Source organism: Hemiscyllium ocellatum, chromosome 25, assembly GCF_020745735.1.
Source record: "Hemiscyllium ocellatum isolate sHemOce1 chromosome 25, sHemOce1.pat.X.cur, whole genome shotgun sequence".
Lineage (NCBI taxonomy): Eukaryota > Metazoa > Chordata > Chondrichthyes > Orectolobiformes > Hemiscylliidae > Hemiscyllium > Hemiscyllium ocellatum.
Genome location: NC_083425.1, coordinates 30,278,560 through 30,292,393, shown reverse-complemented (window position 1 = coordinate 30,292,393; position 13,834 = coordinate 30,278,560). Strand labels below are relative to the sequence as shown.

General features: G+C 37.6%; 2 protein-coding genes across 5 annotated transcripts in view; one reads left to right on the top strand and one right to left on the bottom strand.

The window, feature by feature from the left end:
• Positions 1–10,167, top strand: part of ntn1a (netrin 1a) — a 210,166-nt gene extending 199,999 nt beyond the window's left edge. For both annotated transcript variants that reach the window (XM_060844177.1, XM_060844176.1), the window contains one exon: positions 7,856–10,167. In XM_060844177.1, the coding sequence (XP_060700160.1) occupies positions 7,856–8,184 (329 nt within the window). In that variant the 3' untranslated portion in view covers positions 8,185–10,167. The remainder of the gene's footprint in view (positions 1–7,855) is intronic.
• Positions 10,168–12,503: 2,336 nt separating this feature from the next.
• The window catches only part of stx8 (syntaxin 8), a 196,511-nt gene continuing 195,180 nt past the window's right edge, over positions 12,504–13,834 (bottom strand). For all 3 annotated transcript variants that reach the window (XM_060844532.1, XM_060844534.1, XM_060844533.1), the window contains one exon: positions 12,504–13,573. In XM_060844532.1, the coding sequence (XP_060700515.1) occupies positions 13,506–13,573 (68 nt within the window). In that variant the 3' untranslated portion in view covers positions 12,504–13,505. The remainder of the gene's footprint in view (positions 13,574–13,834) is intronic.

Genomic DNA, 13,834 nt, shown 5'->3' with positions numbered 1-13,834 from the left:
ATGGTAACACTGTTGAATAAAAAGGGATTGCCTCTTATTGGAGGTGGTCATAGCCTGCCATTTATGGGGTGGAAATATTACTTGCCACTTGACAGCCTAAGCCTGGATATTGTTCAAACCTTACTGCATTTAAACATGGCTGAGGAGTCATCCATGTACCTGAGGGGTCACGAAAGGTGCACAACATTGTTCACCAATGATTGCACTCATCACTTCTAATCTTACGATGGAGGAAAGGTCATTGATGAAGTAGCCGAAGATAATTAGGCCTGGGATATTACAAGAGGAACGCTGCAGAGATGTCCAGGAGCTGAGGTGACTGATCTTCAACAACCATATTCCTCTGTGGATGTAGGCTTGCTCGCTGAGCTGAAAGGTTCATTTCTAGATGTTTCGTCACCCTACTAGGTAACATCTTCAGTGGGCCTCAGGTGTAGCAGTGTACATGATTCCTACTTTCTATTTATATATTTGGTTTTCTTTGGGTTGGTGATATCATTTCCCATGGCGACGTCATTTCCTGTTCTTTTTCTCAGGGGGTGGTAGATGGGGTCTAACTTGATGTGTTTGTGATAGAGTTCCGGTTGGAATGCCATGTTTCTATGAATTCTCGTGCATGTCTCTATTTGACTTGTCCTATGATAGAAGTGTTGGCCTCGAAGTGGTGTCCTTCGTATGTAATTATGTGGTTATCTGTACGTACTGATACTAGTGAGAGAGGGTCATGTCGTTTTGTGGCTAGTTAGTGTTCATATATCCTGGTGGCTAGTTTTTTGCCTGTTTTTCACAGTTCTTGCATGGTATTTTGAAAATGACATTAGTTTTGCTTGTTGTCTGTATAGGATATTTCAAGTTCATTAGCTGCTGTTTTAGTGTGTTGGTGGGTTTGTGGGCTACCATGATGCCAAGGGATTTGAGTAGTCTGGCAGTCATTTCCAAGTTGTCTTTGATGTAGGGGAGATTGGCTAGGGTTTCTGGGTGTGTTCTGTCAGCTTGTTTCAATTTATTGCTGAGAAATCAGCGGACTGTGTTCATTGGGTATCCATTCTTTTCGAATACACGGTATATGTGATTTTCCTCTGCTCTGCGTAGTTCCTCTGTGCTGCAGTGTGTGTTGGCTCACTGAAATAATGTTCTGATGCAGCTTCGTTTGTGGATGTTGGGATGATTGCTTCTGTAGTTCAATATTTGGTCCGTATGCGTTGTTTTCCAGTAGACGCTGGTTTGAAGTTGCCCAATGGATGTTTGCTTTACTGTGACATTGAGGAATGACAGTTTGTTGTTGTTTTCCTCCTCTTTAGTGAATTTTATGCCAATAAGGGTATTATTGGTCTTGAAGGTTTCCTCTAATTTGAGTCATTTAGTGATGACAAAGGTGTCATCCATGTAGCGGACCCAAACTTTGGGTTGGATGGTTGGCAGAGCTCTTTGAGTCTCTGCATTACTGCCTCTGCTAAGAACCCTGATATCAGAGATCGCATGGGTGATCTGTTGGTTTGTCTGTAAGCTTTGTTGTTGAAGGTGAAGCGTGTGGTAAGGCATAGGTCCACTAGCTTGACGATATAGTCCATGCTGATGAAGTTAGTGGTGTTTGGTGTATGTGTCTTTGGGTCTTCTAATAGTTTAGTCTGTGTTTCCTTGGCCAGGTTAATGTTACATCAAAGGAGACCATTATTTCATCCTCTTCCATCTTAGTGTCTTTGATGGTCTTCAGGAATTCTTGAGTGGAATGGATGGAATGGCATGAGTCTTCTACTAAGTATTTTAATCTTTGTGTAGTTCCTTGGCTAATCTGTAAGTTGATGTTCCCGATAGCAAGACTATGGGTCTGAGGGGGGCTCCTGGTTTGTGAATTTTGGGTAATCAGTAGACACATGGTGTATTGAATCCAACAAGGAGCTCCATCAAAGACTAAAATACTTAGTAGAAGACTCATGCCATTCCATCCATTCCACCTAAGAATCCGTGAAGACCATCAAAGACACTAAAATGGAAGAGGATGAAATAATGGTTTCCTTTGATGTAACGTTAACCTGGCCAAGGAAACACAGACTAAACTATTAAAAGACCCAAAGACACATTCACCAAACACCACTAACTTCATCAGCAAGGACAGTATTGTCAAACTACTGGACCTATGCCTTACCACATACTTCACCTTCAACAACAAAACCTACAGACAAACCAAAGGACTACCCATGGGATCTCCAATATCATGGTTCATAGCAGAGGCAGTAACGTAGAGACTCAAACAAAGAGCTCTGCCAACCATCCAACCCAAACTTTGAGTCCGCCACGTGGAGGACACCATTGTTATCACTAAACAACACAAATTAGGGGAAACCTTCAAGACCATCAATAATACCTGTATTGGCAAAAAATTCACTAAAGAGGAGGAAAACAACAACAAACTGTCATTCCTAGATGTCACAGTAAAGCAAACAGCCAATGAGCAACTTCAAACCAGCATCTACAGGAAAACAACACACACGAACCAAATATTGAACTACAGAAGCAATCAACCCAACATTCATGAAGCTGCATCAGAACATTATTTCAATTAGCCAACACACACTGCAGCACAGAGGAACTACGCAGAGCAGAGGAAAATCACTTATACAGCGTATTCAAAGAGAATGGGTACCCAATGAACACAATCTGCCGATTTTTTCAGCAACAAACCCAAACAAGCAGTCAAAACACATCCAGAAACCCTAGCCACTCACCCCTACATCAAAGACATCTTGGAAATGACTGCCAAACTACTCAGACCCCTTGGCATCATGGTAGTCCACAAACCCACCAAAACACTAAAACAGCAGCTAACTTGAAAGACTCTATACAGACAACAAGCAAAACTAATGTCATTTTCAAAATACCGTGCAAGGACTGTAACAAACACTACACTGGACAAACAGGTAGAAAACTAGCCACCAGTATACATGAACGACATGTCCCTCTCTCACTAGTATCATTACACACAGATAAAGAAGGACACCACTTCGATGAGGCCAACACTTCCATCTTAGGACAAGCCAAACAGAGACACGCACGAGAATTTCTAGAAGCATGGCATTCCAACCTGAACCCTATCAACAAACACATCGAGTTAGACCCATCTACCACCCTCTGAGAAAAAGAACAGGAATTGACATCACCACAGGAAATAACATCACCAACCCAAAGAAACCCAAACATATAAATAGAAAGCAGGAATCATGTACACTGCTTTGCCTGAGGCCCACTGAAGATGTTACCTAGTAGGGTGACAAAACGTCTGGAAATCAATCTCCCAGCTCAGCGAGCAAACCTACATCCAGAACCTCAACCTGAGTTACAAATCTTCTCAAAACTTGCAAATATTCCTATGTGTCAGTTATGACTACAAAAGGTGGGGGTTTGCTCAAAATCAATTAATTTGGTTTTACTGGAGCTCTTTGACACCATACTCATGCTCTGTCTTAATGACAAGTGCTGTCACTATCACCTCACATCTGGAAAAGGCTGTAATGAGGTCAGGAGCTGAGTGGCCCTGATGGAATCAAAACTGGGCTTCACGGAGCAGGTTATTGCTGAGTTGAAGCTGCTTGATAGTACAGTTAATGACACCGTCCATCACTTTACCGATGATTGAGATTGATTGATGGAATAATAATTGGCTGGGCTGGATTTATCATGCTTTTTGTGTGCAGGACACACCTGGGCAATCTTTCTCATTGTCAGGTTGTAACTGTACTAGAACAGGGTAAAAATAATGATTGCAGATGCTGGAAACCAGATTCTGGATTAGTGGTGCTGGAAGAGCACAGCAATTCAGGCAGCATCCAAAGTGCAGCGAAATCGACGTTTTGGGCAAAAGCCCTTCATCAGGACTGTACGAGAACAGTACTTTTGTAGCTCAGTTTTCACAACAGTAACATCTTTAAAAACATAAGGGAGCTATGAAAACAAAACAAAACAAATAGAATGTAACTGTAAATGAGAAATTACTCTCAGTTAACAGGTTAACATATCCATAAAGTAGTTGAGAGGGACTTAATATCAACTTTGGCATGGATTCATTTAAGGGGAAATTTGTTAAGTGTATATAACAGGAAGGAATAAAAGACTTGGTGATAGGGTGAGATGAAATGCAGTGGGCGTAGCTTATATGGAGCATAAACAGTTGATGGTCTGTTTCTGACCTGTAAATTCCGCATAATAATAAGTATAAGCATGTTAAGCATTTGTACAGAAGCACTAGCTGTAACATAGTCCTGTGTAAAAAAAATTAAAATTTACAGATCATAGTCCAGGAAGTATTTTATTTAATGTATCTTTCTTAGTGCTTGTGTTGGAATAATTTAAAAGAGGTACTGTTTTCCTCTTTTTCAAGAAATTGTAAGGGCGAGCATATTAGCCAAATGATTAATTAACACAACCTCCTAACCCCCACCCACTCATTCAGAGCTGACAGGCCAGCTCAGGTGATTTTTTTTTCAGCCTATCAAAGGCCCCAGCACTGGCAACCAAGTTGCCACAAGCAGTTAGTCAATCAGAGCTTCTGGGCCTGAGAGACTGACAGTTGAGGCCTACTCTGTGGTGGGTGCAGTATCAACGAAGGCAAATAATCTTGATCTTCTTGGCATGGGTAGGCATCAGGAAGAGGGAGTGTTAGTGGGTCAGAGGCAAGACTCAATGGGTGGCTTTCAAAGACCACCCTTTGCCTGTCATCCATACCTCTGATTACCCCGATCCAACAAGCAGGCCACACTTGAGTTCTAGCTGCAAAATTGGTCACTTAAGAACTTTAACTGATGGCAAGTCAGTAAAGTCCCTTTTGGATCATCTTGCTCAAAACATATGTGGTGTCTCCAGGACCAGCTCATCTATTATTTGCCCTTCTCAGCACCTACAGGGAGGGGGAAAATTCTGCCCTAAGTTTGTGAATGTGTAATTGACCATTTCCTTCAACATTGTTCACTTATTTCATCCTTTATTATTCTTGGTACTTTCCGCACATCTCTTGCTGTGTACCTCTGCATGATGTGGAAATAACTATTCCAGATTAGAACAGTAGCAATATTGCACTTTTAAAATGTCCACACGTTCTAGCAATTTTCACATGTATTAGAAATTACCATTGGCAATGTATTAAACTGGACCATGCTTATATCGAATTCTTCACTACCAATAACTTTTATATTTCTCATCCAGAATCTAATATAAATGCAGATAATTCATATTGTGTTAACATATATCACAGAGTGAGATTTATCTGTTTCTTGTATCAAATATTCCCCATAGAAATTCACCACCAGATGATCATAGCTATCCACAATATTAGTACTAAGACTGAGAGAGTGGTGAAGGAGTGAACTATCAACTTCTAATCACGTTGTGTACAGCTCGACTTAGGGATGGCTTTCTCATTAGAGGATCGTTTTCCACCAATGTGCTAAAGAACAACTTAGGTCAAACAACCAGCCTTGTTTTCACATCATAGTTGTTGCAAGAGATTCTAAAACCTTTTTTTCCATAAGAAACATTGTTATTCTCATAACAGAATACAGTTGTCAGCCATTCTAATAATTAATACTTCCAGATAGATGGACTTTGCGAACAGATTTGAATAAAATGATATTGATTCTGCTGTTTCAATTCATGTTACCTTCCAGTTAGTTCTGCCAAATGCACTTTCCCAGCTTCCTTCACTCCTGTGTTGCTGCCTGCATTAGGCAGATTTCCTTTTCTTTTCAGGAGAGAAAGGCCAATTGTTTGAGGAGCTGCTTCCTTACTGCTTTCCACAACAATGAGTCAAACACTGAGGCACAATTGAATCAGTCAGAAGCAGTTCTGTTTTCATGATGCCACATATCATAATTAAAAACAGTGGAATGGCTCAAGTGCTCTTTCAGAAAGATGGCACGTACACTAGTGTGTGGTAGACTTTTACAGCACCAGAGAAACATTCAGGCGTGAATTAACAAAGGCAATTGGAATGATCTCAAGCTCTCTGCATTAACCCTCTGCATGCAGTCCATTCCTCTTAATAGTGACTGAGATTTCCCAACACCAATTTCTCAAATTAGTTCACAGGCAAACTGTTCTTATCAGAATTTATCTTAATTATAAATTTCCATTATATCTACCATTGCCACAGTAACTTGAATGGACTAAAAATGAGAAAAGATCATCAGATGTATCAACAAACACTGATCCGCTCCCTAAATGCTGTTGGCGGAGTCACAGTCAAGTCTCTTTGCTATTAGGAAAATTTGACTGTTATTTTGGCTGGACTACTAAATAAGAGTACTTAATATTATTGCCACATTGTTCTATAATCAGACTTACAGCAGATTTTTCAGAATGCACTACAAGTTTCTGAATATTGCTTAAAAAAATGAAGTAAATATGTACCAGGCGATTGTATCCTATTTGTCTGAAAACAATGAGCTGTGCAATTTATATATATAATATACATATATGTAGATATATACACACCTATTGAATAATGTGAAGTCTATTTGTGTGGAATAGTCATAGCCAGAAAACACAGCCCATGCAGTCCATCTTTTAAAAGCAAACAAACTTACTATCTGTATTCCTCATTTTTAAGTGATTATTTTAGAAACAGTTTTGAATGAATTGCTACACTTAACAGAAGAATGCTGAAACATTCTGGAATAGCCATAGTGTCCATTGTTGTTAATTCACTGCCGCCTGAAAATCCTAATAATGCTCTCTGATGAAGATACTGCTGTTGATTATTTGATACAAAAATGATGAAAACTTAAAAGTAGCCAGAAAAAATTGAAGTCTGCAGAAATTACTCAGGGTTATTTGTAATTGTAATTTTAAGTAACTACTTCAGAAAACTGCTGAACAAGCAGAATCATATATAAACATAGTTCAGAGTATTTACATGCATGAGTACTCTACCTACATGATATAAGTATTTACTAGGTCGATGTTAAACCAGAAAATATTTTCAGCAGTTGGAAAAAAAAGGACCACAACACATGGGTTAGACTAACAACAGAATTGAATTGACAAAGTCTATTTAATCATAAAGTACATGTGAACATATTATGCAATAGCGAACAATGCATGGCAATATATAAAGTTATCGTTTAATATTCAGGTTCACTTGCCATAACTCAATGTGAGTGGAATACTCTTAACTGGTATTGTTTAAATGGGAAGGAAAGCAAGTTTGGAATACTGAATGACTGACAGAAAGAGTAAGAATGTGTGACAACACAAAGCCAAGCGAACAGGGCATTCGAGAGCATGGACAATGACAAACTGCAGTTGCAATCTGCTTTATGGTTCTCCTTTGCAGTTAAAGGAATGTAAGCACATTATGTACTACTGTTTGACAACGAACAGCACACAATAAATTTTCTTAGATATAAACAATCACTTGTTCTAGGCTTTCTAATTAGCTTCTGGTTTAACCGTTCTTAACCTTTGAAGCATAAGCACTGCATATATTCTGAAGTATGATCAGCTTTCTCCCCTTTCCATCCATGTTTCAGCATTTTTTTTCTGTGCTGATTAAGAATGATTCACTACCATGTTAGATTAAACTTCTTCTTCTCGGGAAGAAAATTGGTTTCTAAGGTTTCATTTATATCCTCTGTCAAAATCAGTCTCCATTGTCAAGTTTATTTCATAGCCCTGAGACTCAGTCTATCGTCCTTCCCCCAGATTCTATGGAAACAGTTGCTACGACAATGATGAGTGGTCATCTAAACAATTGGGGTTAAAACTCAATGTTGTTGCTGCATCTGAGGTGTGAAGAATTTATTTGATGCAATTTTTAATGTGTAAGACAGCCAAAATATTCTTGTTCCTTTCTTTGTTATTGCAGCTGTTCAAGCCCACATCTTGAAGGCAGAGAAGGCTGGTGAATGGTGGAAGTTTACAGTGAATATCATATCAGTCTACAAACAAGGGGTGAAACGGATACGGCGTGGAGATCAATTCCTCTGGGTCCGCTCAAAGGATGTAGCTTGCAAATGCCCAAAAATAAAAACAGGGAAGAAGTATCTCCTCCTGGGGAATGATGAGGACTCTCCTGACCAGAATGGGGTTGTAGCAAACAAAACCAGCTTGGTGATACAATGGAGGGACACGTGGGCAAGGAGACTGCGAAAGTTCCAACAGAGGGAGAAGAAAGGCAAGTGCAAGAAGGCATAAACAGAGACTGTGCTGCTTGGTTGTGAGCAGGAACCGATGTTAGGATAAAATTAGGAACTTGTGAAGGAACTCATCTAGCAGTTTGGGATTTTGGAATTGCCAAGTTTGCACCTAATGCTGATTTCAAATTAAAAAATAAACAAGATACAAATAAAGATGGACTACACTTTACATTAAAGCTCACTGTCTGAAGTGATGAATATTTGTTTCACAACCAAAATCCTTTCATAGTTGCTCTTCTCTGCAAATAGTAGTACGAGTTTTGTTAAAGGGGCACAACATTTCATACGGATGATTGATATTGAACAATTGCTGGGATTCATGCCAAGACTGGTTTGATCCCAACTTAAGCTGTCAACTTTTTACTTGTGTAGTTAAGCCACAACGTTTCATTTGCAATCTTCTTTCCCCTCCCAGTTTATATCTGGCACAATATTAAATGCTAGATTGTAACCAGATTTGCCAAGACCTGCAACCTTTGACAACCAATGTAAAGATTGTATTCCTTATTACAATATTTTCAGAGACAGAAAAAAATACTTAAAAAGCATTCAAAGTGTCAAGGAAACATCTTGTTTGATTTCACTTCATGTTGACATTCATCTCACACTTATTAAGTTTGCTGGTGTTTTCTTAGTTCTGGGCTGGTGATTGCACCCTTTACTGTAAAGGATAGAAAATTCTGCTCCCTAAAGCATATGCCCCTCTGATATATTCTCCAGCCTTGATGTATACCTATTTTACAGATGAAACGTGAATCCATTCACTCACGACCTATAAAAATACTGTCAGCAAAACAGCCTCAAATCAACTTAGTGGTTAAAAGTAAGCCTTAAGTGGAAAAAAAAACCTTTTCAGTATAAAATTACTGAAATAAAGCTATATTTTCTTTTCAAATGAATTCTGTTACAGGTTCACAGAATCACTGCTCAAGAACAGAAAAAAAAAGTAAAATCACTGACACTTGGTTCTTGTATCCCTCTAAAATGTTAACATATAGTCAAATTCATTAAAATTTCTATTTGTATAATTAGTACTTTATTAAAAGGCCTTGAATAGTTTTGAAAGTACTCTCAACTGGAAATATAACTTTTTTGATAAAACTGCATCTCGAGGATGTACCCAATTTCTCTTCCCACATCCGACAGGCCTGTTGATTCAGATTCATCACCTACACAGCAAACTTCACACCTACATATTTTTGTAGCTGTGTAGATGATTACAGGCAATGATTTACTGCTTGTTCCAGTGACCAGTTTCAGTTCCATTGGGGCAAGGTGACATCTCAACCTTGCTGATCAGTATCTCCATCAAGCAACCAACTCAGGTCGCACAAATGACCCTTGCCTTTGCTGTGACCCTGTTAACAAGTGTGCACAGCTCATTCTGTAATCAATCACAGCAGCAGACTAAAAAATATAAAGTAGAAGAAACTAACATTAAAACAGTCACACGTTACCACTTTAAGATGCTGCATAAAATTGATTTCTTAGTCTAAAAGTAAGAGGTACTGAAGAAGTGAATGAGTTTTGTAACAGGGTAAACATCGTCAAGGTACCTCAGTTAGCATATGTGACTATAAGACTGACATAATTGGAAGTGTGTTTATATTGATGTAATGTAGTTCTGGATAAAGACTTTTATATCAGTTCAGCCATTCTCCAGCTAACTTAGACTTTATTATGACTCTTTCCCCTGTTACACAGACCTGTCGGGCTCTGCTTTTACCTGTTAATAAGTTGAACTGTAAATGTTGTTTAGTTATGGTCATTGCATAGTTTGCAATGTTTTCCTACAATGCATACTAATATATTATCATTATTATATATGAATATATTTAATTACACATAAAAAATTGTGCATTTTTTTGGTTGTTAGATGGCTGTAATTGAACCAGATGTGAACATGTACTATAACTGCTGAACACCCACACGTGATAGAATTAAATTCAGAATTCAGTTGAATAAAGTCCTGTAAACAATACCACATAGTATTTGGTGTGGATTATTCTCAATGTGAATTTTGGACAAAAGATGCAAATGGCACTGAAAAAAATGAAACTAATGGAATCCTCTGAGCAAGAGCACATTCTACAAAATCCAGATCTTTTTAAAGGTGAAAATCCTCTCTGCACCTATGTTCGTAGGACAAATGATACTACAGACAGCATTAAACAGCAGTGAAACTTGAAAAGGTTCAGACGACATCGAAGACAAAAGGGTGCAGGTTGAGCAATTCGTGAATACTATCTGAACCCAATGTTGTTCTGTTGTTGTACAATACATCCATTTTATGAAGTATTACTCTTCATAAAGGACAGTACTTGCAAAGCTTTGAGAAATGCTTTTTTCCCATAAAATTTAGATGAAACTCGAGCACTGCATTTACAACAATATTACCAAGGTCAAAAATAAAACATTATTACCCTTTAAGGCTATTAAAAACATTAACCAGAAGTAACTTATTTGCTTAGAATAGACACAATCGATTTAGTGGAGAGATACAAAGAGCTTTGCCCTATGGTCACTGCTTTTAAAACTAGATATCTAATCTTGCTATTTATCAATGATAGGATGAGTAGGATATGATATATTTAGATTAAAGGATGATGGGGGTAAGTTAATTGGCTGTGCTGTAACAAAGCTGCTACCACCTGATGGATTAACAGATTCTAATATCAACTCCAGGTCTGAGCTGACAACTATACTCAGCCAAGAAAATGGTAGTCCTCACCATTTCCCAGTTCTTCTACAATGAACTAGCCCACCGACCATGTCTTGAGTTCACAAATTAATAATACATTCTGGATCTGTGGTGCTGGAAGAGCACAGCAGTTCAGGCAGCATCCAAAGTGCAGCGAAATCGACGTTTCAGGCAAAAGCCCTTCATCAGGAATATTAATAATACAGTTGAGATAACAGGGATCACTGGCAAAGTCATAGGTTCGTATAATACAGAAAAAGCACAAGAACACTTTGGGAGAGAATTTTCTGGGATGCTTTTGATAGTGACCACACAAACAGAACATGGTTACTACGTTGCTACAAAATGTGAGCACAACAATCTCCTCCTTTAATTTGGACAATCAGCTTTACACATAATCAAGATTTATTTGGAGAAGACACTGCAGGGTAGCTACTGTTGTCCATGGATTTTCAGCATGAATTGTTAACTTCCAGAAAAGGTAATTTAGAAGGAAGGAAATTAGAAGGATAAACATTTTAAAAAATGTAACGTCCAACTCCAAATAAACGTAGTTATATGATTTGAAAACATTAGACAGTGGATTCCAACTTCTTTTATCTGTTAAGAAAGTTTCAATCTGATAATAGACAGAAAAATAATTCAAAGGTTACAAGATATTTTCAGTTAAGTCCCTAACAGATCTCACATGTTTGAACAACATCTCCCACCTAGTACAGAAAAATAAACCTCTTGAATGCTCAAAAAGCCAACAACGTTACCAGTTAACCATTTGCCAACTAAAGAAATTTCTGAAAATGTTCCAAATGGAGAACAGTAAATGAATGACCTCAGTTAAGTGGTGGTGTTAAGACAGGTACGACAGAATGGAGATAAATAAGAATTTTCAAAAAAAAATTGTGTATGATTTTATGCAATTTCTGTAAATACAGTACAGATATGAATGCACTTTGTAATTAAAAAAACAAATTAAAATGTGGATTTACTGTGCTTGAGGCTAACTTGTATAAGTGAAGTGATATAATTAGACTGCATATCCTCATCTAAAATCTATTCAATGATAGATTATTCAATGTCATTATCTCTATATATTTTGTAAGGAAGAATTTTGCTTTTTGTTTTAGAAAGTTTAAATCAGAGGACATGTGCTGGAAGGAGAGTCTGAATCAAACCAAAGAGGCTGGCTCCTCCTGTGTTACATTTTCTTGAAAGCAGTTAAATAGATGAACAGATGGTCCAGATTTCTGAGACCACCTTAAACTCTTGCTGCAACTCTAAAACCTCTTGACCCAGGAAAAGTTTTTATTTTGCTTTAGCCTTGAAGCGTTTGAACACTGTATTGCTTTGAAGAAAAAGAGTTATGTCAAATTTTGCCAAAATCCTTATTTCAAAAATTATGCATCCAAGACAGAGCCTAATAATCCCAAAACTTATGTATAGAGAATGGAGCTGTCTCAGTGTTTTCAAACACACACTGATAAAATTTTGCCTTTAACAATGTACAGGAAGAGAATGAGAATTTTAACCAAAATCTTTAAATTAGTGTTCTGCAAATGTTGAATTTGCATATTGCAGCAAAGAAAGTTAGCAACTACACATAAAAGACACTGAGCAAAGAGAGTTAAAAAATATTTATTCATAGACCAATATTGCAAATACTTTGAACAAATGCTTATAAAAACTGAATGCATAATGTAAGTGAAGACAATAAAGATAGTGAATCATAAGAAAATCATTTGTAATTAATGTTCTGTTAGATTGGAATTTCCCCACTGAAAACAATTTGTTCTAAGTTTCAATTTCATGAAGGCGTGTGAACAGCAACACTGTTTACAGGCAGTGAGACAGCACACACTCCCTGTGCCCTACTGAGAGCCCCTTCAGTGACCCCACACGCAATGAGAAAAGCTTTTTCCCTGGGAAAGCACAGTAATAGCGTGAGCCAATAGAAACTGCCTTATTTAACAAGATTGCTTGAGGATTTAAAATGATCATGTCCACCTCCTTTACACAAGAGTAAAATTATAATCAGAAACAGAGCAAAATGAAGGGAAAAACAAATTAATAAAACAAGTTAGAATAGCTTTAAGCATGCCATTGGTTAGTTATTTAGAACAAGTCTAAAATATATTTAATTTAAACATTTATCGGCATTCAACTTGTATACAATGATTCTGTTTCAATAAGGGAAACAAAGAAAAAAAACTACTTAACTTTGGAGAATCCCTCAATCTTTGTAAAGAAAAAAATATATGTACATGCAGACTGAAGAACTTTTGAGAGGCAAATGCTCAAAACTGTATATTAATTACAGGCCTTAGCTGCTGCATTATCCTAGTGACTCAAGAGTTCAACCCGCATCTCTGAATTCAAGTCAGAAATTAAATCAGGAAGGGAATTCTACTGTGAGTTTTCTTTTGATCTTGATCAATCCATTTTTTCATGAACCTCAAAGAGCAAGACAATAATATCATAAACACATTTAAACATTCTATTGCTTGTTTAGGGATTCTTATCCCAAATGTTATCCCAGGATTTCATGAAGAACAAGTTGCTCAGTTTTCAGTTTCAGCATCCAATCCATATTCACCAGTCAGTTTGATGCCAGTATTCTTTCATTAGCTTGTTGGCCAGACACCAACGACAACAATGGCAATCAGCAACAACACAATAACCACCAGCATTCCTACAATAAAATAAAATAATACTCATTCACAATGATTAATAAAAGACATTATTTTACAGTTCAAGAAAAACATAAATTTTATTGAATCTATATGAAAGTGGTTACACCTCACCACGACTGTCCATGAGACCATAAGAAATAGGAGCAGGAGGAGCCGTTTGGCCCCTTGAGTCTGCTCCGCCATTCAATAGAATCATGGCTGATCTGACATTCCTCATGTTCACTTTGCGTTTTCCCTGTAACCCTTGATTAAGAATCAAG